Raw genomic sequence first — 27,528 nt, forward strand, 5'->3', positions numbered from 1 at the left:
GTTTAAAGAACCTCGGATAATCCCGCTATGGACCTGTAACGTGAAAATCACAGTTCATGAAAGTGGACCACGCAATAATTTACAAAGTCGCTGATAACCATTAGTTTTATATATTTACTATCTTGGGGTAACGGTTCTGTTTTCCTCATGTTGACAGACACAAAATGATTGTTACTGTTTTTACCACAACTAATTATTTGAATGCAGCAGCCATTTAAGATTAATTATGTAACTTTCTCTTAAAAGAAATATTCCCATTTTTCAATTGTATTGTAGGATAAAGGGAGCAAAGTCGGCGATGTTTCTGTAATTAAACAAACGTGACAGCAGGTGTCACTGTTGTACAAAGTACCTCATATTCGAGCTGGTAGGGTCAACAAGAAATGGGCTTGAGTAGTATTAGTGTCTTAAAAAAACCGTTGAAAGTTATAACAGCTATAGCTGTTAGCTATAGATTTTAATAAATTCTTACATGAATAATTTTTTTAAGTATAAATATACAAATATTACAAAAAATCTCGCGTCACAATTAGATTTAATTTGGTAATATTGAGAGGTAATTTGAATCATGCAAAAAAACATCAGCCCCATAATGTTTTCTCGTATAAATAATATTTCTGAGCATTGGCAAACATTTAGTCTAATCGTCCTAATTAATTGCAATAAGTTATTGGAACCTCAAAAAAGCAAGAACAACAACGACATAACTAAAAAACAGCTGAAAAGATTTAAAGTATAGTGGCAGTTCTTGTTTGAATGACACCCTTCTGTGCCAAAGAACCTATTGATTTTAAATAATCTCTGTGTAGCGTAGTATAATCCAGTTTAAGTTTGAAAAGTCTAAATATTTTTGGATTTTCAGCAATAAGTGATCAAATGCAGTCTCGACTCCTCAGAAAATTATGAAAAAACGTTTTTACTAAATCATTAAATCAGAAAATTTGTTTGGGGTGCAACCGGGATAAATGTAAAAAAATAAAAAAATAAATACTCAAGTGCTTAGCTGCCCTCAAACCTTTGCCTCTCCCCCTCCCCTTGGATTATCCGTTCAACGAGCCATATTACACATGTCAAAAGCCAACAGGTGAAATGTGAATAAATAAACATGTAATATTATCAGGAAAAAAGCTTTAATGTAAATAGTCAGCTCTTACGTAAAATGTTCTCTGAACTAAATGAATAATGTGACATGAAAGTTATTCTTAGTTTCTCCACAAATTTAAAGATAACGTTATTTTTTCTTTAAATTTAAAGATAACGACAAGATTAATACAAAAGTATGATGTTTATACACTTCTGTACATGGAAGACCCAGACGCACTGCAAGCTCGCCTTGTAGAACGCCCTCCAGTACATAGGGGGCGCTCCACCTAATAGTTAGTGCACGTCGTTACCCTCAACGACTTCCCCAACTGTTTCCGGAAGTTTTATTATCAATGATTTTGTCACTTGTGTGAGATTTAAACACTCCTTCGGTGTTTTGTCGTCCGTTACTGTCAAGATGTCTTATAACTACGTGGTTACAGCGCAGAAGCCTACGGCAGTGAATGCCTGCATCACAGGTAAACATGGCTGATCTGTGCAGGACCGAAGCGTCGGCCACCTGCGGGCTAGCGGAGCTCCCGCGCTGCAGCCGAAGCGCTAAACACAGGCCTGTGGTAGCACCTAGCTGCTGGCTTGAAGCTCACATGTTTACTTCTAATATTCGGCGGAGTGCTATGTGTCTACTGCATGGCACTGATATTTGTGATTAGTCTAGTAATGCAAAGACGTTCAATTAAATCTAGGCTATTATTTTGGCTAGTAGTTTTTAGGTAACATCAGATAAACAACGACTTATCCAGCTGAAAAGTATGTTGCACATAGCAGCTCACTTCCTAACTATTCACAATCACATAACAGTTGGTAATCTCTCATTTGGCATAAATAGGCTACATGAAAGCTGATACAGTGCTCCTACGCAGGTGCTATTAAAACAATCTTACATTTTGTAATTTATGAGTATGTACAACTTCTTTTCTCTTAGCCATTTAAACTTTTTTCTTCCTGTGGCGATCGGCTACGTTCACATTTTAATTTTCAAATGGTTTATTTTACTCAGCCCACTGACGTTTGAGAATCACCTGGCGTACGTAGTTACTAAAGGGGAGAATATTTACAAAATCATAAGGAATTTGTGTGCTAGAGCAAGAAAAATGACAAAAGTTACGTTATGAAATTGTATTCTTATTTTTTAAATAAGTAAATCACATACATAAGCAATGGAAGCCAAGCCTAAAATTATATTCATACTTTTTCCTACTAGTTGTATTAGTTATGTAAAACATAAATTAAGGTTTGCATTCTATGATTTAAGTAGCATTTGCAGCTGCACAGTTTTAAGAAAACATGACATTTGGATATTATTGTCGAATATTGCAGGTATGATGTTGATTGTGATTAACCCACATTTTCCTCACTGCTCATCAAACATTTAGCTTCTGGTTGACTGTGAAGGGGTGGTCATAAAGGACAGTAAAAAATATTTTGAAAAGAGGAGTTTTACTGACACATAAAATATAACAGCTTTCAAATATTACAATGAAGCATCCCTTTGCTTTTAACAGTCATTCCAAATGTGTCTTAACAGTTTCTAATTATTTCTAAGCATTATTTTTATTACAGTTTTGGTTATTTGTTGTGGTATTATATTTAGGATGCCATACATGCAAATATTGCATGCCAGTAATATATGTAGCTTTCTGTTGGGCTCTTACTGCTCCCAATTCCTTCGCTTGATGTATATTTTTAGTTCCTGTTATACTAAAGCTCATAAAAATAGTGGGCACATCGTGATGAAGGTACCGAAAGTAAAAAGTCAGGAATAAGTGACTTAATTATAATCAATATTGGCGTTGCAATTATTTTTTTGCAATTACCACACGTTTTCCTAAAGTTGAGCAGGTTGACTTTTGGTTGTTTGAATGTATAATGAATGCACATTTAAAGTGACTATGCTATATTTAGGTGCACCCCTAATCATGTCACAAACTGTTCAACAACGGTCTCTCCTAAACAAAATGTTATTACCACCATGTACATTTTGCAGTGTTTTTTTTTGCAGGACACTTCACTTCTGCTGAGGACCTCAATTTGCTCATAGCTAAAAACACACGTTTGGAGATCTATGTTGTCACGGCTGAAGGACTCAGACCTGTCAAGGAAGTTGGCATGTATGGCAAAATTGCTGTCATGGAGCTCTTCCGTCCAAAGGTAGGAATTACACAAACACTAAAGAGTCATTTAAAGTTTTTTTTTATTCAGTTAGTCTTTTGGATGTTAAAATTACCATTGATTATTGTGTTTTTGGCTGGGCTATCAATACGTTGTCTTTGAATTTGTAAAGAAGAGATATTTTAAAATCAGTCGTTTCTTGATTAGAAAGACACAGAAAGAAGAAAAAACTTTAGGTTAAGGAGTTAACCCCGGTTCTCTGAAACATGAGTGAGGTATCTCACTATGGGACACACCTCCAGCGCCTGTCCCCCAGAAGCTCTGTTACATTACGCCAGTCTTGACTGGCAGGCGGAAGTGACGTCAGCTACCATGGGAGGGACTTCCTCCCAGTATAGAAGCTGACGTCACGTAGGCGATCTTCAGTTTAGTAAGTACACCTCTTCCTCGCTCCCTGCAAGGAGGCTGATCTGGTGAGATACCTCACTCATGTTTCAGAGAACCGGGGTTAAATCCTTAACCTAAAGTTCTCTTTCAACATTTGTTTCGGTATCTCACTATGGGATATTTCTGCTGCCGTATTGCCAGATAAGCTCACTCGAAGACCAACAGATTGCATCCTGCATTCATGGCAATGTGGAACCCACGCCCTGAACCGTGTGAGCCAGTGTGGGCCTGGTGACATCCAGTTTATAGAACCTAGTGAAGGTGTTAGGGGTCGTCCAGCTGGCAGCCTCACATATTTCCTCCACATGTATACCCTGGAACAACGCCCAGGATGAGGCCACACCATGAGTGGAGTGAGCCCGCAGACCTGCAGGGGGTGCAAGGCCTCTGCTCTCATAAGCCATAATAATAGCCTCCACTACTCAATGCGAAAGACGTTGCTTTGTGAGAGGCTTTCCTTTATGTGATGAAGCCCACGACACAAACAGCTGCTCTGATTTATGAAAATCTGCTGTTTTTTCCACATATAACCGCAGAGCTCGTACTGGGCAGAGCGTATGGAGTCGTTCATGCTCCTGAGAGGAGAATGGTGGTGGGTAGAAAACCATTAATTCAAGGGCAAGGGATGGCAGAGCCGTAGCAACCTTAGGTATAAAGGCAGGATTAGGTTTCAGTAAAACCCTTGACTTCTCACCCAGAAACTGCATGCAGGATGGGTTAACTGAAAGCGCTTGAATGTCGCTCACGTGCTTAGCAGAAACCAGAGCAATAAATAAGGCCGTTTTAAAGGACAGCACTTTGAGCTCAACCTGCTGCAACGGTTCGAACGGTGCACGTGACAACGCATCGAGTACCATAGGTAAATCCCATGAAGGAGTGAGGCTCCTCGACACTGGACGGAGCCGTCGTGCACCTTTCATGAATTGACACACCAAGGGGTGCTGCCCCACTGTTTTGTCACCAAAGCCAACGTGACTGGCTGAAATAGCAACCAGGTACACCTTCACAGTGGAAAAAGCCAAGCCTTTATCCAACAGTGCCTGCAGAAAAGTTAAAACGTCCGACACAGGGCTTTGCATTACGCTCACCATAGGTTTTGCGCAGCAACCCACGAATGCCTGCCATTTACCCTCATACACGTTACGAGTGGAAACGGCTCTTGCATTTTGAATTGTGTCAATAACTCTCTGGGGAAGCCCACTGGCAGCCAGATTTAACCCCTCACAGGCCAGGCCCATAGGGCCATGCGCTCTGGATGCGGATGAAATATTTCTCCGCGTGCCTGCGTCAGGAGATCTCTGCGGAGGGGAAGCCGCCATGGCTCGCCGTGTAGCATCTGAAAAATCTCCGCTAGCCAGTGTTTCCCTGGCCAGCGGGGAGCTATCAGAATGAGTGAGTGTTTTCCCTCCGGCACCCTGGCGAGAGTAGGAATGATCAGTTCCAGCGGGGGAAAGGCGTACAGTAGGACCAGTGGCCATTTGTGCGCTAGCGCATCCAGTCCAAGCGGAGCCTGTCGCTCTGTCAGTGAGAAAAACATTGGACACTGAGCGTTTTCCCCTGAGGTCGACCTCCGCTCGGCCGTACCTCCTCCATATCTGGGACATCACCTCGCTGTGGAGTTTCCACTCCATGTAGCGGGGATTGCCCCTTGACAGCAGATCCGCGCCTCTGTTCATTACCCCTGGCACGTGAGTCACTCTTAGCGACAGCAAGTGTGAGCTGGTCCAGATTATCAGTCTGTATGCCAGCTCGTGTAAATGACGTGAGCGCAGACCCCCCTGTCTGTTGATGTAAGCAACCACTGTTGTGTTGTCCGTTCTGACCAAAACATGGTGCCCTTTGATAAAGGGCAGAAAGTGTCTCAGTGCCAGCATCACGGCCAGGAGTTCCAGACAATTTTTGTGAGCCGTCTGTGTTTGTGGACTCCAAACGCCGTTTACCATCCCCTCGTGAGTGGCACCCCAACCTGTCAGCGAGGCATCTGTGGTAAGTACCTTCCTCGTCAGGATGGTTCCCATGGTAACGCCGGTGTTGAGAAAACCGGGGTGCTTCCACGGGCTCAGCACGCGTGCACATGTGAGAGAAACCAGGACGCTGCGGTGAGCATGGCGTGTGGGGCTCAAGCTGAGTGACGCCACCCACCTCTGAAACGGGCGCATGTGTAGACGGCTGAATGTGATGACCACCAGCGCAGACGCCATCAGTCCCAGCAGTCTGAGGCATAACCTGAATTTCACCTTTGTGCCTCTGCGAAAGAGTGCCAGACAGGCCTGAAAGGCTTTTACTCAATCCGCTGAGAGGCGCGTTCTGAACTCGACTGAATTCAGGGACAGGCCAATGAAGGTGATTGTTTGTACTGGGGTTAAAATGCTCTTTTCCCAGTTTATTGTGAATCCCAGAGCTGTCAGATGTAAAGTAAGCATCTCGGCATGCGTCCTGAGCTCCTCTAAAGACTGAGCTGCAATCAGCCAATCGTCTATATACGTCGCCAGACGCATCCCCCTTTCCCTCAGAGGCGCGATGGCTGCCTCGGTGCATTTCATGAACACACGAGGGCTCAGTGAGAGGCCAAAAGGAAGTACCAGATACTCGTATATCTTTCCCTGAAACGCAAATCTGAGGTATTTTCTGTGAGGGGGGTATATAGGGAAATGGAAATATGCGTCTTTCAAGTCTATGCAGACAAACCAGTCTCCTTGACGCACAAACTTTATCAGAGCTGCGTGTGTTAGCATCCTGAACGAATACCGTCTCAGATATGTGTTCAGAGCCCACAGATCCAATATCGGTCGCAGACCCCCGCCCCTTTTCGGCACGAGAAAGTATCTGGAGTAAAACCCCTCTCTGCTTTGCTCCTGCGGTACCAGCCGGACAGCTCTTTTGTGCTGTAGGGAAATTATTTCCTCTTGCAGGATGCGAGCGGACTCTCCCAGAGCGTATGACTGTACTATGCCCTCGAAGCGGGGTGGGGCTGTCACTAATTGGTGCCTGTATCCCTTCGATACAGTCTTTATCACCCAATCTGACGCTCCACACGCTCACCACAGCTGAGTGTTGTTTGCCAGTGGACCTAAAGGTGCTTCTGTGTAAACACTGCGCGACACCGGCTGAGGGATCTGCTGTTCCGCTACAACTGCTAGCTGCGCTCCACCCAGGTCTGCTTCTTCCACAGAAAAAGCAGCCTGCTGTGTTAGAGGTAGGGTGAGACCTCCCCCTTGAGGCCTCATGTGCAGCTGCACGGCCACGTCCTGTCCGTGTGTTATTTTTAACATATTTTTCATGTTTTTTCGTTGTGGCTGCGCCCTCGGCTCCAGGCCTGGATGCGTGCCAGAAAACAACTTTATTGAACATGTTGTGAAGGGGGAAGGTCTTGTTTTTAGACACTGGCATGTGTTTGTGGGGGGGGAGGCTGCGCTTTCCTGGGCAGACACAGTTTCAGCGCTTCACCTTCCCTCTTTTTTTCCTCACAGCGTTTTTGCATGGCTGCCACGGTGGGGCCGAATAAGCTCTTCGGGGTCCACGGGGGTGTCGAGGAGCTGGTTCTTCTCTCTTTGAGACAGGCTAGACAGGTTCAGCCATCTAGCTCTCTCCTGAGTGACCATCAGGGTATGGTTCTCCCAGAGGCTTGGACAGCGCTTCTGTGGAGACGCAGGCATAGGTCTGTCACCACGCACAATTCGTCCCACAAATCGGCCATCGGTGTGCCAGTCATCTGCTCCTGTAACTCCGCTTGGTAAGCGAGGAGAAGAGATGAAGCATTTAAGGCATTAACAGATGCAGCCACCGCCTTGTAGCTTTTCTCATTCAGAGCGGACTGAAAAGAATCAGCTTTGAAGGGAAGGGTGGGTCCTGCCGCTGTCATGGCTGACTTCTGTGATGGGTGCAGGTGAGATGCCAGCAGAGGTTCTACAGGAGGCAGATGTGAAAAACCGCCGGCCTCCATGCCCGTCCAGTCCAGCGCCGACCCTCCCAGGGCGGGGTTCTTGGCGGTGAGAGGATTGCTCCAGGACCGGGTTGCTTCCTTGAGGCACTCGGGAAAGACCGGCAACAGCTGTCTGCTGGAAGATTTGGCTCTCGGAAGCCGCTTCCCCTCATATCGAGATGTGGTAGTTTCGGTGAGGGTTTCCGGCCACTTGATGCCCAGCTTCTTTGCTGCCCTTCTGCAGACATCGTGCAGGTCCGTTGCAGTTGGGTTTGGGGAACCGCAGTGACTGGTGTCATCCGTCACCGAGGGCTTTGCAGCCGACGGAATGGCATAATGCCCGCAGTCCAGCTCATCGTCGTCAGACCCGAGACCGATGGACTCCACTTTAGATTCGGACTCTGCATTAGCAAGAGTGCTGAAAACTGGAAGTGCGGCCTCGTCTTCCTCTGGGTCAGTCAGTGGCGCGACAGCGTCGAGCTGATCACCCCAACTGGCTCCAGCCAAAGTGGGCTCTCTCTCATCAGTACCAGGAAGCTCCGGTGGCGGGGGATTGGCTACCCCCATCGTAGGATAAACCTCCGACAGGCTAGCTTGGTGTGCTAGCTTGCGCCAATGAGATTTAAGGGAGAGCCGTGCACAGTGCTCGCAGCTCGCCGGTGACGCTAACGCATCCTGGGACTGTTGCAGCCCCAGACACGAAGCGCAGACAGAGTGGGTATCTGCCCCAGCTACGAGATTGCCACATGTGCAAGTTCTAGATGGTGGTTTGACTCTGTTCATGGTGAGAACGAGTGCAAGTTACACAACTTCGTAAGCTCCATTAGGATTGCAGCTAGTTGCAGCGCTGCTGTTTGGGAACAGACCAGCGTTGAAAAGGACTCAGAATGGTCGAGCACAGTTATTGAGAAGCGCTCGGCGACCGAGTTGTTAGTTCGCTCTGTGAACAGTTAAGCTAACTCAAGTTACTGTAATAACCCGTATGAGAGGTGCTTTTGGGAGCGAGAAGAGGTGTTAGACTGAAGATCACCTACGTGACGTCGGCTTCTATACTGGGAGGAAGTCCCTCCCATGGGAGCGGACGTCACTTCTGCCTGCCAGTCAAGACTGGCGTAATGTAATAGAGCTTCTGGGAGACAGGCGCTGGAGGCGTGTTCCATAGTGAGATACCGAAACGAATGTTGAAAGAGAACAAGGTTTTATGTTGAAATTCTGCAACACCTCATGATAACCCTTATTACATTGTGTCAAACCATAGTAATGGAAATTCTGATTATTTTTTTCACCTTTTTCCAGGGTGAGAGCAAGGACCTGCTGTTCATTCTCACATCCAAGTACAATGCATGCATCCTTGAATACAAACAGAATGGGGAGAGCATTGACATCATCACCCGTGCCCATGGCAATGTCCAGGTGGGTAAGGCACCTGTACAACTTTAATGTTTTTTATTTCACTGTTATTTCTAATAATTGTATTTCTTTCCTTTCTTCATTTTGCTGTAAAGTATCTAACTTGGGGGAGGTTTACAAGCTGTTATGTTTCTAACAGCAGAACATTTTAAATATTTTTACCAACCTCAACATTTCCAAACCTGTCTTCCAGGATCGAATTGGACGCCCATCAGAAACGGGGATTATCGGAATTGTTGACCCAGAATGCCGCATGATTGGTGTGAGGCTGTACGATGGATTGTTCAAGGTGATCCCATTGGACCGGGACAACCGAGAACTGAAGGCTTTCAACATCCGGCTGGAGGAGCTGCAAGTCATCGATGTCCACTTCCTGTACGGCTGCCAGGCCCCAACAGTCTGCTTCATCTACCAGGTACTGTGAGGTTACAAGTGGTTAACTCTATAAACAAAAAATATATATATATATATTCAGATTAGGTTCCAAAATAGGCACATGAATTCGTTGATTTTTTCTTTTTTGAATTATTATTTCTTAAATTGCTCATTTTGTCATCGTCAAGATCTTTTTCAACATATTTTCACTGACTGGAGTCAAGAACCAGGTTATTCATCCAGAACATTTTAATTTGGATGTAATTTGGTCCGAACGCAGATGAGTGATGCATGATAAAATAGGTTGATGTGCAAGGAGCTGCCACATCTGGAATGATAAGTGGCTTAATATGCTATCTGGCAGTCGCCAGAGCGTCTGACAGTGAGCCAAAACAGCAACAGAAGAAGCATTTGAGATCATTACCAGCACTTGACCAAGTTTAAAAGGAGTCACAAATGCCTGGAATGGAGGGCCTACAGATGTCACAGTGTGAAAATATACCCTAAAGTGCCAGGGGTCGTATTAAACTAAGTAAAAAAAATCACTATAGTTACGATACACTGCAGAATTGTAGTCATCCTAGTGATTCTTAGTTTATGTCAGCTGATTGGAAATGTTACTACAGTGTTGTGCTATTTGAATGGGTGTCAGCTACGCAATGTTCTGACATGACATGACATATTACTGTGTTCCCATTGCAGTACAAACAACAATGCACCAACCAACAGAAGCATAATTGTGCTTACTATTTATAGCGGTGTTTTAAGTTTAAGACTGCAGCTCCCAGCTGTACAACAGGCTCCCTACAAAGTCTGAAAAAATACAAAAAATGGCTTGACATCTGGAATCGGTATGGAAACAGAAAATGGAGCATGACAACATTTGTTTTTCCCAATGTTCGGTTCCATCCATCCACATCCATCCATCCACATCCATCCATCCACATCCATCCAATCCATCCATCCATCCATCCATCCATCCACATCCATCCATCCATCCATCCACATCCATCCATCCATCCAATCCATCCATCCATCCATCCATCCATCCACATCCATCCATCCATCCATCCACATCCATCCATCCAATCCATCCATCCATCCATCCATCCATCCACATCCATCCATCCATCCATCCATCCATCCATCCACATCCATCCATCCATCCCCATCCATCCATCCATCCATCCATCCACATCCATCCATCCACATCCATCCATCCACATCCATCCATCCAATCCATCCATCCATCCATCCACATCCATCCATTCATCCATCCATCCATCCATCCACATCCATCCATCCATCCATCCACATCCATCCATCCATCCATCCATCCATCCACATCCATCCACATCCATCCATCCATCCACATCCATCCATCCATCCACATCCATCCATCCACATCCATCCACATCCATCCATCCATCCACATCCATCCATCCACATCCATCCATCCATCCATCCATCCACATCCATCCATCCACATCCATCCATCCACATCCATCCATCCATCCATCCACATCCATCCATCCAATCCATCCATCCATCCATCCACATCCATCCATTCATCCATCCATCCATCCACATCCATCCATCCATCCATCCATCCATCCATCCACATCCATCCATCCATCCATCCACATCCATCCATCCATCCATCCATCCCCATCCATCCATCCATCCATCCATCCACATCCATCCATCCATCCATCCATCCACATCCATCCATCCACATCCATCCATCCATCCACATCCATCCATCCATCCATCCACATCCATCCATCCACATCCATCCACATCCATCCATCCATCCACATCCATCCATCCATCCATCCACATCCATCCATCCATCCACATCCATCCATCCACATCCATCCATCCATCCATCCACATCCATCCATCCACATCCATCCATCCATCCATCCATCCACATCCATCCACATCCATCCATCCACATCCATCCATCCATCCATCCATCTTTACTGAAGCCTGATGGATGCTTCAGTCACACCTTTATTTCCATTTCTGAAACAGCTTGAACAACGTTTCCACTATTTGTGTCTTCCACTCGTCTATGTAATATTTTGTGTGCCATAGGACCCCCAAGGACGTCACGTAAAGACCTACGAAGTTTCTCTGAGGGAGAAGGAGTTCAGCAAGGGCCCCTGGAAACAGGAGAATGTGGAGGCTGAGGCATCCATGGTTATTCCAGGTAAACCTGTACTGATTGTGTCATTTGGCTTGTTTTCCTGTTTCATTGTTGTTGTTTTTTCAGGGGCAAAACACTAAGCCTTTGGGTTTAAATGTGACTATAACTAACTTTATTCGTTTTAATTAAATATCTGAATTCCCTTAAATGAGTTGGTCCTTTAGGAACTATGAAATTGGCCAAATTTCCCTTGATTGTTTGACTGATGATTGGTGGGTCAAACACTGCAAAACTGACTTTTTGTTTTCCCTCTCATCTCATTAAATGCATCAAAATTAAAAACCTTTTTGTTAATTAACGCTTGACCCACCAGCCAGTACTCTGATGCAGTTTTAATGAGTTTAATGAAAATCTGAAAAGGTTAGGAACACATGCTTTGATGCATAAATGGGGAGAATCTTGTCAAGAAAACCTCTATGCAGCACATTTATTTCCTTTAGGCGTTATTGTCTTGGAAATAAGTGCATGCATGCGCCTGTAGCTGCTTCATAGACAGAAATAACATGTTCCATTTTTATTTATTTCCATATTTACTGATGGTTTTTCGTGTTTCATGGCATTTGCACTTTGCATATTTAAATTCTGGCTTGTTTGCTCTACATTTTAACATCATAAATGGGGTGAAAATGTGAAGATTTGAGGTTTTGTGTGAACTCTGGAATTTAGCAATAATTCTTTTGCCCTTTGTGCTTGTATTTTAGTGCCGGAGCCATTTGGTGGCGCTATAATCATAGGGCAAGAGTCAATCACCTACCACAATGGGGACAAATACCTGGCCATTGCACCACCAACAATCAAGGTAAAAAGCATCAAGATGGAGTTAAATATATTCAGTTTTTAGTAAAGTGGTAAAAAGAGAATTCTTTTACCTTCTAAATGTTTCACATTTGATTTTCTTTTTCTGCTCTCCTCTAACTGAGAGATGCATTGAGCTAGATGGCATCTGATAAGATGAAAAGGAATAAAAGATAGCAGAGTGTAGCGCTACTGGGAGCAGTGTTGTTTTCCCCTTAGAGACTGGAGGAAAAGCCAAAGAAAGTATTAAGCCCAGCAGCTCAGGAAGCTGTTTGATACCGTTGTTTTAAAAGTTTTATTTATTCCAAATAATAATTTAGGTAACTGATTCTTGACCCTAGGCCATACCAATATTTTCACAATAAAACTGGGTTGATATTGTTTGGTCCAAGGCAAAAAAATCATTTTTGTTAGAGGTTAAAACAAAATTCAGTTTTTGCAAATGTAAAATCCCTCTTGAAGTTAATCTAACTCACTGCCACATGGAATCAGGCTTAATGTCTTTATTTTACATAGATGCATTAGAACAGCCAAACTTCAGTTCATATTTATAGTTTACAGGGGGAGGCTGTGAAATATCAGAATTATCTGATATATTTTTGTGTTATTTGAAAAATGTTCTTCTTTTTGCCTGTAGTGAATGTGTTTACTCATTAAGGATCGGTTAATTGGTGTTAAATTGCATCCAGAAGCAGTTTATTACCGATAGCTTCCACTTCCCGCACTGGTTTTAGTGTTCTTAAGATTAACTTGCACTCTGTAGCGCTCGCAACACATCCTCAACGCCCAGGGGAGCTCTTCAGCAGCCGCTTGCTTCTATAATTAGAGACTGTTCTCTTTATGTGCTGCAGTGCCAGGCTTTCATACATTTTGGAAAGAACATTTAAATTCTTCTGATATAGAAGAATTTGAAGTTACGCAGCTGTTATCCTCCTGTCTTTGTGTTGGAGCCTTTGGCTGTGCTGCTTAGTAACTTATCAGTCTGACTTAGTAGTGAGGGGGTTTGTGCCTCTTGAAGATTCATTCATGCAGCAACAGCCTTTCTATGATTTCACACATTTGACATTGAGAGAAAAAAGTGGTTTCTTGTGTCAGCAGATTACAGGAGTTCTTTCATTGACCTACTGCTTGTGTTAATTATGTTTTAGGAAGGAGATGCATTCAATTTAGTCACTTTGATTTATTTTATGTAATTATGCACGTATGTAAATATATAGATGTAAAATCAACACATGAGGCAGCCATGTTTTATTTTTATATATTTGTTTTATTGTTTTCATCCAATCCTTGAAATTCTGTTTAGAAAGATCTCGACAGGACTGTGATGCTTCAAGCCCATCTGAACCATCTGTTGTTTCGTGAACTCAAATTGGCATCTTGCAGATGTATTCTGTCTTTAAAAGCTTCCAGCAGGCTCTGGGATCATCCAGCTGTTACAGCTCCACACGAGTGTTGGTAGAGCTTCATTTGTGGATGTGTTACATGGGGGTTGAGTGGTAGATTTGACTTGTGAGATCTCATTTAGGATGTCTGAAAGATGTGAATTTATTTTAGTTTTCTTCAATGCTTGAAGCTCACTGTAACCATACCTTTGGCAGGTTAATTATAAAATGTTGTCTTGGAGCATCAAAGCGAAAAGAGACTAAAGAAGCCAGTGAGTGATTTTACGTGCCGTCACTTATAAATACAATGTTTAACTTTGATTCAATCAAGAGGAGTGTCAGGGGTTTGGAAAGCCATCGGAATAAAAGTGGATGCGTGTTTCATAACCATTCTTCATGAAGGTAGGTAGAAATCACATTTTGAGACAATGTCTCGGCTTTTACAGCAGAGACAACAGCGATATAAAGTGGAGCAAGCTCAGATTATTATCGTTAACGCTGTGCTCACCAGCAGGACAGCTTATGCTGTGGTTGGTTTGGAGAAGGCCGATGTTGGCTGCTCCAGCTCCTAAAAAGTTCTGCTGCAGCCGGTCTGGTTTGGTTCAAATCTCTGTGAAAGTCAGTCTTACCCGATTACAGCTGCCATCAAACAAAGTCGACTGAAAGAGAAATTATTATTATTATAAGGCAAGTTATATTGGTCTCAAAATCCGCTCTGCATGCAGGACATTAGCCACAACTGTTGCTTTCAATGTTTAAACCATTTTTGAACCAGAGACGGTGTCTGAAGCATCTTATATGGGTTTGGGAGAAAAGGAGTGGAGAGTTGGTAAGGATTTGGGAAGCCAGGTCATGTCTGATGTTGGTCCAATTTGTTTATGAAGTAGGAAGTCAGGGAAGCCATCTGCCAAGACATTTTAGTACACGTCATGCTTCCCTCTGCTTAAAAACGTTGCAGTTATGCTAATTTCATTTTCTAGTAGGACTTTGCACATACCCACACTGCCAAAATGCTAATACCTGCTTGATGGTGGTATCATTGTGCTTGATTGGCCAACAAAGCTGCCCGACAAGCTGATGGCTGTTATTAAAGCAACCTGGGCTTTCTTGACACCTCAGCAGTGCCGCAGACCGGTCGCCTTAATCCCCTCTGCATTGAGGCAGTAATTTATGCAAAAAGTGCCCTGACCAAGAATTAAGCGTATTTATTGTACAATACATGGACAAAATTTTCAGTAAGCTCACATTTCTATATTAAAAGTCCTTTTTTTATTGGCTTTGTGTAATATTCTAACTAAATGTTAGGTTTCAATCAGCTATAACCCATGATCGTCATGGTGACGATATTCTAATTGATAGAACTGGTTCTGTCTTTATGTGTAGTGTTATTGCATAGCTTGGTCCTCCAGAGGGCACTAAAGTTACTTTGTGGCTTTTAAGATGTTCTACAGTGAACAAGCCAAATATTGTAGTTTTAAGGATGTCACACCACCAGCAGAAGGACTACGAGTTGTTCAGCATTAAATAGGAGCGGCAACTCTCCGTTAAAGAGTCGTAGATTTTTGGCTCACACTGACGTGGTAAATATGTCAGATCGGTTGGATAGTTCTAAGAGCGAGTATTTTTGTATTCAGACTGAGTATGCCGTTTGCAGTCTTTAAATAACTGCTTTTGTGTTTCAGAAAATAGTTGGATTGGAAGGTACTTGAATTGAGGTTATCACCAAAGAAATAAAAAGTATTACTAAAAAGGAAAAAGTAAAGTATTGTTACATTAAAATGCGTTGGGCAGGAATGACCTCATATGTAGGCTTCTTTGTTCTAGCAGAACTAAAGAAGACCCAAATGCATCTGAAGTGCTGTCTGAAAGGCTAGTATGGAGATCTGTTTTTTTCTCTCATCAAATGATTTTGATATGGTTCCTAGCATGGAAACTCATCATAAGGGATATTTGTGGTGGGCAATAAGAAATAAGAAGTATTTTTTTATGGTTTGGTTTTATCTCACAAATGAAACGTGGATTATTAGTCTAACGTGATCATAGGGTCTCTTATAATGAATAATGGACCTCTTGTGCGTAATTGCCATCCTATAAGTAGCTTTCTGTTTGACCCAAGGTGTGCACTATCAGTCACTGATGAAAGCATTTGATGGATGGTCCAGTATCACAAGGTATTGCATCACCAGCACTCCCACTGCGATCGGCCAACCACAGAGAAAGATGCCGTCTTTTTTTGCTTGGTTACAAATCCAGTGCCAGCCGCATTTGTTGACATCCCTTCTAAGGCTTAAAATAAACTCAGCTTATTTTTGCAGGAGCATTATCAAACATTTGAAAATGTTCAAACTTTAATTTAACGGGGAAAACGTTATTCCAAGATATCATTAGTAAAATTATAATTGACTCATTTGTCACCTCTAGTCTTTATTCCATTGCTCCAAAGTGCATGGCTCCAGTTAAATTGCATGCTTCATAATTTTTTTTCAGCTTTTCCTTTTCAAAAATGTTTGGGCTTGTAGCTCAAAATAGTTAAATTCCTTTTCCCACCCTGAGTTGAAAATCCTCAAAGATAAAATTTGCAGGGCGTGGCGCTGGCGCAGCGGTAGAGGCCCCGACGCGGCGGTCCCTGGATTCGAGTCACGAGGACCTGTACTACATGTCTTCCCCACTCTTCACTCCATTTCCTGTCTGCCTAATTTAAAAGAAAAGTGACAAAATAAAGGCCACTAGTGCTTAACAACAACAGTAATAATAGTAATAGCAACATGGAGCTCATACCTGAAAAGCTGGCTCATTAACAACACCCAGATTTGTCTCGGTGGTCTGGCTGTTAACTGCCTGTTTGAACTATCTGTCCTAGACATGGCATGAACACACTCCTCTTCCTTCAGCGTTTGGGTTTTTTCAATTAACTTTAATCCAAAAGTCCACTTGCTTCATCCTTTGATTTGGTTAGACAGTAACAGATCCAGTGGACATATTCTTTTTTTGTCAAGTAAAAAAACAAAACGTTGTCATAGGCTTAAAGATGGTGCTGTTACAGTCGCATGTGGAAATGTTCCCTGTTTCGGAGGGCATGACTCAAAATCCCCCTTTTGTTTCAGAAATCTTGACAATGAGATAATCACTCATTCCATGTCGATACAATCTAAAGGTTTTTATGGAAATTTGGTGACCTAAAGATGCAGCTCATTGTTGCAGTTTCCTGACTGTGAGCTTGGGAGATTTTTTTTACTATCCTCCTTGTTGTGAGACGTGGGAAGAGGAATATGAGCCCTCACACCTCTGTGTTCCTAGATGCTCTGATAAACCAACAAGTAAACTATACATTTAGAAATCCTTCTGCTATTTATTTTGAAGGGATTCGTAGAGGGACCAGCAATGGTTCCCTCTGTAATTTTGGTTAAAAAATATTCTGTCAACACAGTAGTTTTATAAATGTACCCAAATGAAGTTGTATATTTCTTATTTCTCTCATTGTAAGATATTGTAATAAAAGATGAACTTGTATTGAGGCTTTTTATACATTTTTACCATGGTGCCTATAAATGTGGTCGGCATTGTAGTCTAGCTTGATGTATGAAGATAAGCCCTGAAGATTGCTTTCTTGATTGAGTGCTTTACAGGTCCACTCGATTTTAATTCATTCGTTTTCTTTATCTTCCTCTAAAATAAGGATGTTCATGTTACCGGTTTTTATTTCCTTTATAAATGATATATTTATAATCCACTCTTTTCCTTGCAGCAAAGTACCATCGTCTGCCACAACCGGGTGGACCCCAATGGTTCACGCTACCTGCTTGGAGACATGGAGGGCCGCCTGTTCATGCTGCTCCTGGAGAAAGAGGAGCTAATGGACGGCACCGTGGCACTTAAAGACCTGCATGTGGAGCTGCTTGGAGAGGTGCTCATTTATCTTTTTCCCCCTGCCTCCTTATCTCGGTCTGTCTTCACTCTGTTTATCCACCTCACTGTCCTCTGGCATTTCTCCAATTTGCTTGTTGATTTTCCTCTTCTGCCTTTTATTTTCACTACCGCGGTAGCCTCTTTTTTTTAATTTGTTACGATTGACTCTTTAATGGTATTATGGCCCTGCAAGCAGCTATTGGGTCCGCTGCATTCGTACAGAAGATGGGGAAAAAATGATTCCAGCTTCTTGTTGCCATTTGCCAAAAAGTCACTTATCTCCTAAAAGTGGATTCAGACAGTGACTCTATTTTAATATTGTGCTCGAGGCTTAATATTACCATAAAAACATCCAGCCTTTAGTTTGTAGCACCCTTCTTGTAACGACCTTCCTGTGAGTTTGGAGAGACCCTTGGTTCTTGTTCTGAATGATGCAGAAGCTGCAAGCAATCAAGCAGACCGAGTGTTGAGCAACAGATGGATTGCTTTTCAAAAAATATATAACTGTAAGCTATTTTGTGCAGACATGAACAGCTTTTGATTACAATGTCAAGCAGAAAAGCCTGCAGTTATTTAGCATCAATAACATCATGCATTTTTTATGCTCAGTAAATGAGCTTCCCAAACAAACTGGGTTTGCAAAAACAGTTCTGCCTGTTTTTTATGCCAACAAATTCTTTGTTTTCCCAATTCTACAGCTGACAAACAGTTGACCTGCGTTTTAGTCCATATTCTGATTACAGTGCATTCGTTTGAGTATATGTTAACTGAGCTGATCTTTCTGTTGGGTAACTGGACAGTAAATATTAGTTATTGTCTTATCAGATGATCTTCCACTTAGTTTACGATGAAAATTGAGCTTTGCTGACCTTGTCATTTTCTTCCGTTTTAAAATTAATAAATGCTGCTTTTCATAGATAATCTTTTTTTTAACCCACTTCTTATAAATGTAAAGCTTCAGATGTGTTCTTATTAATGGGGAATGTCAGCTTTATGTGGATAATATCTGAAATGAAAACAAGATGTCTCTGTTTTCAGCCTTCCAACTGTCTGGGTTTGCCTTTTCAGAGTTTTGACAAAGAAACCTGAGAAAATGTTATTTTTGAGTACTATTCTGTTGGCTTGACCTAACAGAAAAAATCTCTCATCACTGGCAGACCTCTATAGCGGAGTGTTTGACCTACCTGGACAACGGTGTGGTGTTTGTTGGCTCCAGACTGGGAGACTCCCAGCTTGTGAAGGTAAGCAGCAAGAGAGCAAAGTCTGACATAACTCTCTAGGTTTATGGAAACGTTAGGGCTGCCTCTGACGAAACTATTTTCTCACCAAAAACCAGAAACAAGTTTCTGTTTAGTAGCTAGGTTTAGCATTTATTGCACGCCACAAAAATCTAAACAAAGGTTTAAGACATGCTAAATTTCCAAATATCCTACAGCTTTAAAGTGTCAACTTCAGCGTGAAACATAAACAAAATGAATTTATTTATTGCATTTAAAAATAAAAGGCTTGGATTTTCAGCATATTTTAAAGGTGAAATCTGATGAGACTAAACTGAAATGAATGAAAATGGGGTTCATTTCTGCCATTAGTGCAACTCCAAAGGAAAAAGAACCTGCTTCCCATTAAATTGTTATTTAAAATGTATTCATTTCAACTCTATAACATTTTCAGTGCAACATTGATATCAATTGTATTTTTTTTTTTAGCTGTATGTAATATTTAGGAATTTGTCTGGTTTTAATATTATTCACTAAGATATTAAAATGATCTACTTGTCATCAATGTGGTCAAATCAGGCAGAAGCATCGCAGAAAGAGTAAGCTGTTTAAAGTCTGCACACATTAACCCACACAGGCACACACACATACACACACATGGTTTTTTCTATCCTTACGAGGACTTTGCATTGACTTCCATTCATTTTTCATTTAGTTATATGGCCTGATCCAAACCCTAAACCCAAGAACAGCATTTCCCCTATGAGGACCAGGCTTTGGTCCCCACAAGGAGCAGTGGGGTCCTCACAACGTGGTATATTTTCAGAAAATGGGCTTCACCATGTAACAACACACAGACAAAGACCAAACCCCTGATTTTAATACTCCCAACCCATAGACCCCATCAGTGTTTGAAAACGGCGTGACCTATGACACATACAGCACACACACTCTACAGCTAGTTATTTTCTTTGAGATAGTTTAAGAACTTAAAAAAGACAAATTAAAACGTTTATCGTTCAACTAAAAATATCCATATGTCAACAGATTTAAATTTTTACTCTGACCTTGAACTTGATGAGATCTTTAGACATGAAAAGCAACATCATGATTAAAAGTGTTTTGGATTTTTGTCCTTTTAGCTTAAAACATTTACACATTTTATCCATCTGGAGTATATTACCATAGCTGTATATTTTATTGAGTCTGCATTATAAATAACTAGACTTTCAGTGTTGGAACTTAATATAAAGTGTTGACACATTTTAATGGTATCCTGTGGTAAATTTATGTTCTGGTGTTAAGAGAACTGCTTGTTATTTGCAGCTTAACGTGGACAGCAACGAGCAGGGCTCCTATGTGACCGTGATGGAGACATTCACCAATCTGGGACCCATTGTGGACATGTGTGTAGTCGACCTTGAGAGGCAGGGTCAGGGCCAGGTAAATGTCCAGATCCTTTCCTCTTTATTTTGGTTCTTTATTTTTGGTTCTGTTCTTCTGAGGTTCTGCGTGTGTTTTTATTTCTTCTTAAGGTCGAGACCCAATCACATTTATTGATTTTTTTTGTTTTCATCTTTTTCACGGCCTTGAATCTTGCCAGTGACTTGGGTACACTGCATTAATATGCACCTAATGTTGTGGGATCCAGGCTGGGTCAGCTATTATTTCTTTGGATTGCGGTTATTTCATGGGAAATGCTTTTTGAGTGCTCCAACCTGAATTGCTCTTCGTGTTCAATTGCGAAAGGAAGATTGCTGTTTAGGTCGATTGCTATGGCATTTTCAGCGCTCTCTGTAACCTCATCTTGGTCATCTGCATGTATTCTAACGATTTCTCATTTCTGTTCACCTTCAGCAAATGTCAAACTGTGTTTGTGAAAATGAGGAAGGCTAACCTGTATTGAATTTTAATGTCTCATTTAAAAAGCAGCTATTTTTTTGTTGTTGTTGCTATATGAAAAATATAATCCAATCTTTAAATGCAACCGAAAACTGAAGGGTTGTGTGAGCTTTGGCGTGAACCTAGAATAATATTTCCCTACCAAGATCTTATAGTTTTGCGAAGACAGGTTTCTTATAAGACCGTCTGTCTTACTTTGTGTAGACTCAGTGGAGCAGGGGGAGATGAAGCAGTGGAATCAAGGGAAATAGAGATGCTGCACAGAACGTTTTGTTGGCAGGGTTTGACTCCAGGCTTCAGGGCACTGGATCTGGTTCCAACGGCATGCAGTCTCTGGGCAGAGACGAGCGCACCATCAGCCACGTACTGCTTTCATCCATACACACTGTCGGACCCATTTCATTCTTCTGAGGTCCAGAACTAAATCTAATCCCAATTGTTTTAATTTGCCATTTGCTGCAAATCCACTGAGTATGTTGCCCAGTTAATTGATGCACAGGCATTCCAAAACTGTTAATGGGGGTCGAACACAAAGGACTGAGGCGCAATTTGCTAACCAAAACATATTTTGACCTCTCAGAAAAAAAAAGTGTAGCAGCTCAGTGCAGCATAAAATCTCACTGTCGCTAAATAATAAAAAATGAGAATATTATCAGAGCCCTGGACATTGCATCAGAGTGATTTCAAGTCTGTGGGCATTTGAGAACATATTGGGGGGGTTGCCAGGTTCATCATGACTGTTTCCATCAGGATGAAACTGTTAGGTGGCAGGTGGTGCAGGGTGAGCCTTGTATTAATCTTGTTAGTGTACCATGACTTGATGAATAAATAACATTCGGGTGCACTGCAGTCAGGCTGCACAGAAAGCAGATTTATTAACCTCCATGATGTCGGATCATAATGCTGTCATGTTTCTTAATGACAGTCTCAGAAGCTTTGCACTGAACTGATTCACCAGTCATACACAGCTGCTGAGATAAAAGCAACAGGCATTTGTGTGACACATAGCAGAGTTTACATTGTTTCAGTGTAAAGCTTTGAGGATTTTTCATTATCATGTCAGTAATGTAGAAACTCCTCGAAAAAAATGATTCTATTTCAGTAATTCAAATTGAAAAGTAAAACTAATGTTATACAGATTCATTACACACAGTGTGGTAGATTTTAGGTTCAATTTTAATGATCGTGGATTATCGGTAATGAAAATCCTAAATTCTCACAACAGTAGAATATTTCACTAACACTAGGGATGCACAATATATCGGCATAAACATCAGTTTTGGCCAATATTAGTCATTTTTTATCGGTATTGGTCCGATATTAATAACCAATATTTATTTCCATCTTGTTTCTGTTTGTGTATTTGTTTTGGGAGGGGGGGCGGCATGTGGTATTTGTTTGGACAGATCTGCTATCCGCCATAAGAGCATTATGAATACCGGATATTGCTATCGGCCCAAATTTTTATATCGGTGCAATAAAACCTATTCAAGTATTAAAGTATCTACATGTTCTGTATCTGCACCCAGTACTTCGGTCAGAGCTCATTTTGCATGAATCTGTGCAGCATGGCATGGAAGCGATCAGCCGGCGGTTCTGCTGAGGTGTACTGGAAGCTCAGGTTGTATTAATAGCAGTACCCCATGGATTCTATTAGGGGTTTAGGTCAGGTTAGCACAGTGATGCCATGTTTATTAAAGCGGCTATTGGAACTGTTAGAGGTATGGGCAGGTGCCAAGTGTGGCTGCATCTCCATAAAGCTTTTCAGCAGAGGGATGCATGAGGTGCTCTGAAACCTGCTGGTAGATGTCTGTGCCAAGTTTGGATGTGAGAAATCACAGTGGACCTAAACCAAGCTAGTGTTTTGACTGTGGAAACTTCATACTTGACCTGAAACAACGTGGATTCAGTATCTCTCCACTCCTCCTGTAGACTATGGGGCCTTGATTTTCAATACACAAGTAGGACTTTGGACCTTTTGAGCAACACCCCAGGAAAGGTGCGTCTGATGTCTCTGGTTCAGGAGTGGCTTAACACAAGGAATGCAGCAGGGAATCAAGGAGTGTCTGCTGCACAGCTCTCAAGTCTGCAGTCTTCCCTAGGATTTTTATGAGCCAAAACAAGACCATAACATGACATTTCCATTTTTAAAAATGCTTTTTTTATTGGTCTAATGTAAGATTTAGATTGTTTCAGAAACTAAATCTTAGGGTTTGCTTTAGCTGAAGCCATAACAGCAATAAACACTTGAAATCTATCACACTGGGTGTATTGAATAAGGAAGCATTTAAATGATATTGTAATTTATTGAGATGCACCTAATTACATGAATTGATCTGTCAGTTTTTGAAAATGTTTGTATAATTAGTGAGGTCTTCAGAAAAGGAAAGTATAATGAGAACATTTAGCCTCAGTCGTCTTATTCACTTTAACTAAAGCAGAGGTTGATAGCTGGTGATTTGCCCCATTTGTTTGCCTTTCTTCTAATGTCACCAACCTCTTACATTTGAAGCTATTGCTCAGTGATTAAAGACTGCAATCTCCACTTTTATTATAAGATAAGCCAGTGATGGATTTTATTAGAATGTAAGAGCTGGGAACACAGGAGCGTTTTATTCCATGTCCTTTTCTGTTTCTGTTGTCTCCAGCTGGTGACCTGCTCTGGTGCGTTCAAGGAGGGTTCTCTTCGGATCATCCGCAACGGCATTGGGATTCATGAGCATGCCAGCATCGACCTACCGGGAATCAAAGGTTTGTGACTCCTGTTTGTCGAAGCCTGAGTCTCATCCAAGTCCTGACTTTATCATGCCCTTAATCTTCTGCTGCATTGCCAGTGGAGACGCTTCAACCTGCACATCTGTTTGCCTCAGCGGCCAAGGTGCCAGCTGTTGCTTATCCAAGCTTGGCACAGGAGATCGTGCAGATGCTGAACATGTCATAGGTCTTGACGTGTTACTTTCAAAGAGCCAGCAAAGTTGCCAGGGTTGAGTTTGCCGACATTTGTTTCCATTTAGTGAACCGAAGAACTCTCTGGTGTCCTCTGTGGTAAACGGTCAAGTGGAGAAATGCAAAATTAGATTTCTCTCAAAGGATTTGTCTGATGCTTAAACAAAACACACAGGCCACTAAAAGGTCTGCTTGCACTTGTTAGGCTTCAGCTGTTTATTGACACTGTCTGCCCTGAAGGTCCCAGCTGCTGGCTTGCCCCCTGGCTTCCTGATGAGGGGCAATTATTTACTTTGCCAATTGATTATCTCCTGAGAAGAATCCGCGGCCCGTTCATCTTCTAAAATGTTTGCATTTAACTGATGGAATAGTTAAAGACTCAGCTCGATCCCTGCAGAATGGTGCCGAAATTATATTTGATTCCTGAATTCCTCCCTTCAGGTTTGTGGCCCCTTCGCTCTGAGGCAGGCAGAGAGACAGATGATATGCTGGTACTGTCTTTCGTGGGTCAGACAAGGTGAGGGTCTGCTGTACAGCCTGCCGGATTTTAATGGCATCAAGTCTGATTGGACACATCTAGTAAAAATAGCTTCTTTTTTTTTTCTCCAGAGTGTTGATGCTGAGCGTAGAAGAGGTTGAGGAGACCGAGCTGCCAGGCTTTGTGGACAACCAGCAAACATTTTACTGTGGAAATGTTGCACACCAACAACTCATTCAAGTTCGTACACAAACACAGTGCTGGCAAAAAGCATTTTGCCACCTTACACACTGAATTTCTGCTTCTCTGTTTCACTGAAATGTTTCAGATCGTCAAACAAGTTTTACTATCAGACAATGATAACCTGAGTAAATATTAAAAGCTATCCAAGCCGACCTGGTGCTTTTCCACTGGAGGAACCTTTTCTAGGATGAAGGGTAGTCTGCTGGGCCGCTTTTCTCTTGCGATAAATCCAAGTACCATGGTACAAACTGACCTGGCAGGAAGGTGGTACCTTTGAGATTCCCTGAAGTAAAGGAGCTTTGTAGTGGGAGGTTGCTAAACATTTCCTTTTGGTCGCATTTCTCCAGCATTTTGTTTCAGTCATCTCCCAGTTTTTACTCCTCTGCTATTCATGTTTTCTCAAAACTTTATACACGAGTTCTGTTTTTTTTATTTGCAAACACAAAATTTAAACCCAACCACCCTTCCTGAATATCAGAGTTTGCATTCAAATACATAAATGGAATCAGCCAACCTTAGTGGAAACATTGAATTAAATGAAGCGAGAACATCTGCTTTCAGTGTCTGTGGAGGTGGAGAAAGTAAGGCTCTCATTAAAGCACTTTAGGAGATTTCAACTGGTAAGGTTGGAATATTTTACAGGCTGTAATCCTGATCAGAGCTTTCTTCTCCTCCACAAAGTGGGAATCGCTGCAGTTTATTTAAAATCCCTTCTTGGAACCCATTTCCACACGTTTTAGACTGGCAGTATGCAACTTTTAGACTATAACCATTATAAAATGATCCGAGATTTTTGCAGCTTTGCTCGGATTTCACAGTTTTTAAATCACATTCTGGCCTCTGCTTTTGTGTTGGGCAGAGATCTGTTTTCCCAAACCACTGCAAACACTTTTATAGGAGGAGGAGCCACTCAACGTCATGGGACGAAATCTGTGTGAGCAGCCAGATGCAGAAAACACACAAGTACCAGCCGAGGCAGCTGAAAAGGTTCTGGGAATTTTTGTTTGGAGGACAAATCTTCTAGATCCCGTCCTCAAAACGCATATTATGTGGAAAAAGTAACTGCTCTACTTTGATAAATCATAAATAAAGTATGATTAATCACTGGTGTAACGCATTACAGAAAAAGAATTTTATTTATAGTCAAACATGGTGGTGGAAGTGTGGTGATGTGGGGCTGCTTTCTGCTCAGGATCTAGACAAATTGTCACAATGGATGAAAGCATGAATTCTGCTTTCTCTGAAGTTATCCTGAAAGTGAATGTCTGACCATCAGCTGCACTAAATCAGTTGCACAAAAAGAGTGGTCCAAAATTCCTCCACAGCGATGAATGATTCATTGCCAGTTGTTGAAATGCTTGACGACTTTGCACTGAGCTGTTTCTGCTAAGTTATGAGCTTTGGGAGTTATTTCCTTTTTCACATAGGGCCAGGCTGGTTTGAATAGCTGATTTCCCTTAATAAATTAAATCACTTTAAAAAGTACTGTTTGTGTTTGCTCAGGTTTCTGTTCGTCCGATTTAAAAATGATGTAAAACAGTTAAATGTGACAAGCGAGCAAAAACAGTAGAAATATGTAAATATCTGCAGTTTTTACATGTTCCAGTTTAAAATATATTTAATTCTTTCAATAAAAAATGTATTAGAAAATATGTATATTTAATTGTGGCCTTTTGCTAGGACAGATTCCTAAATGATTTAAAGGGACAGTCCAGAGTATAATGGATTTTACACGTGCCTGAATACTGTCCTCCATTTAAATTCAGCTTTGAGCCGTATTTCTGAAAAGATCATTCCTGCAGGGCATTCTTTTAAATACATATTTATTCTGTTGTGACAGCTCTGCTCCTGTTCCAATGCTGGGAAAATATTCATAGTTCTGCTGCCTCGCAGGTGTGCAATATTTACCCAGAAATCTTAGATTATTCCATAACTAAAAGCAGTAACACATCTCTTACCTCCGGGGCTAATGTAAAGTAATTTGATAGAAGTTTTTTTTATCTGAATTAAACTTTTAAGTTTCACAAGGAGAAAATTAATTTGGCCTTTAGCTGCCATATTGAAAATAACAGATAATCTGTGTAGTAGGTGTTTGCAGCATTATAATTAATAAAAAGAGAAAACACTGCAGAAATTACTCTTTAAAGATGTAATCACATGCTTTTATATAAACTGGTAATGAAATGACTTCTTGTAAGATGAAAGCATTGTTCATAACACCTGATTCTGCAGCCCGTAGCATCAGGATATCTCATTATTTAGGTCTGTCATCCTGCCCCAGCTTTGCTGTTTTAATTAACCTCGCAGTAAAAACTGTGTGCAGCTCATTCGGTTAACAGGTCCATGCAGGCCGAATGTGCCTTCTTCCTCAGCATGTACTATAAGGCCAGAAATCTAAAGGCGCAGCTTGTAAACAATGCTGAGTATCAAGAAAAGCCCCCTCAAAGGGAGCAGCAGATTAAATCAGAGCTAATGTGAAACGAACAGAGCAATTGGTCATAAATACAACTTTAATGAGATATTTGTATTCTCTGTGAACCATCACGTATTACTATCATGTAGATGCTTTGCTGCATGTTTATTTTAAATGGGCTCTGTACTAATTGGTCTTTCTGGGCAGCTTTCTGATTTTGATCAGAAACAAATCTACACTTTGATTTGAAAAAAGCATAACTGCATCACATTGTTGTTGCTATACGCTGACTCTCTTGGTTATTTACTTTTGATATTCTATCTCCGTTCGTGATTTGGATGTCATTATTTATCTCTCTTTGTGAAATTTAGAGGCATGCACCAGTATCACGTTTTCACATTTTGTGAAATTCTAGCTGCAACCTTCAATATGTTTTATTTTGATTCTATGTGATGGGACAACACTAAATGCCACATAATTGTGATGTTGAAAGAAAATGATAAATGGTTTGAAATTGGACCTGCAAATTAAAATCTGAACTATCAATGTGCAACCGCTGTATTTTGATACCCCTAAATAACCATCAGAGCAACTATTTGCCTTCAGACGTTGTCTAACAGACTTCACATGTTTCATTTAATCTTAGTATGAATGCAGCTGTTCTGTG

At 41.6% G+C, this 27,528-nt stretch overlaps 1 protein-coding gene across 1 annotated transcript in view; it reads left to right on the forward strand.

Moving 5' to 3' along the window:
- Window positions 1-1,396: 1,396 nt before the first annotated feature.
- Window positions 1,397-27,528, forward strand: part of ddb1 (damage-specific DNA binding protein 1) — a 66,311-nt gene continuing 40,179 nt past the window's right edge. The window contains exons 1-12 of the mRNA XM_047362891.1: window positions 1,397-1,562; window positions 3,104-3,252; window positions 8,879-8,995; window positions 9,186-9,407; window positions 11,468-11,582; window positions 12,281-12,378; window positions 17,502-17,660; window positions 18,820-18,903; window positions 20,206-20,322; window positions 23,430-23,532; window positions 24,169-24,244; window positions 24,337-24,445. Coding sequence (XP_047218847.1) covers window positions 1,502-1,562; window positions 3,104-3,252; window positions 8,879-8,995; window positions 9,186-9,407; window positions 11,468-11,582; window positions 12,281-12,378; window positions 17,502-17,660; window positions 18,820-18,903; window positions 20,206-20,322; window positions 23,430-23,532; window positions 24,169-24,244; window positions 24,337-24,445 — 1,410 coding nt within the window. The 5' untranslated portion in view covers window positions 1,397-1,501. The remainder of the gene's footprint in view (window positions 1,563-3,103; window positions 3,253-8,878; window positions 8,996-9,185; window positions 9,408-11,467; window positions 11,583-12,280; window positions 12,379-17,501; window positions 17,661-18,819; window positions 18,904-20,205; window positions 20,323-23,429; window positions 23,533-24,168; window positions 24,245-24,336; window positions 24,446-27,528) is intronic.

The sequence above is a fragment of the Girardinichthys multiradiatus genome, chromosome 4, assembly GCF_021462225.1.
Source record: "Girardinichthys multiradiatus isolate DD_20200921_A chromosome 4, DD_fGirMul_XY1, whole genome shotgun sequence".
Taxonomy (NCBI): domain Eukaryota; kingdom Metazoa; phylum Chordata; class Actinopteri; order Cyprinodontiformes; family Goodeidae; genus Girardinichthys; species Girardinichthys multiradiatus.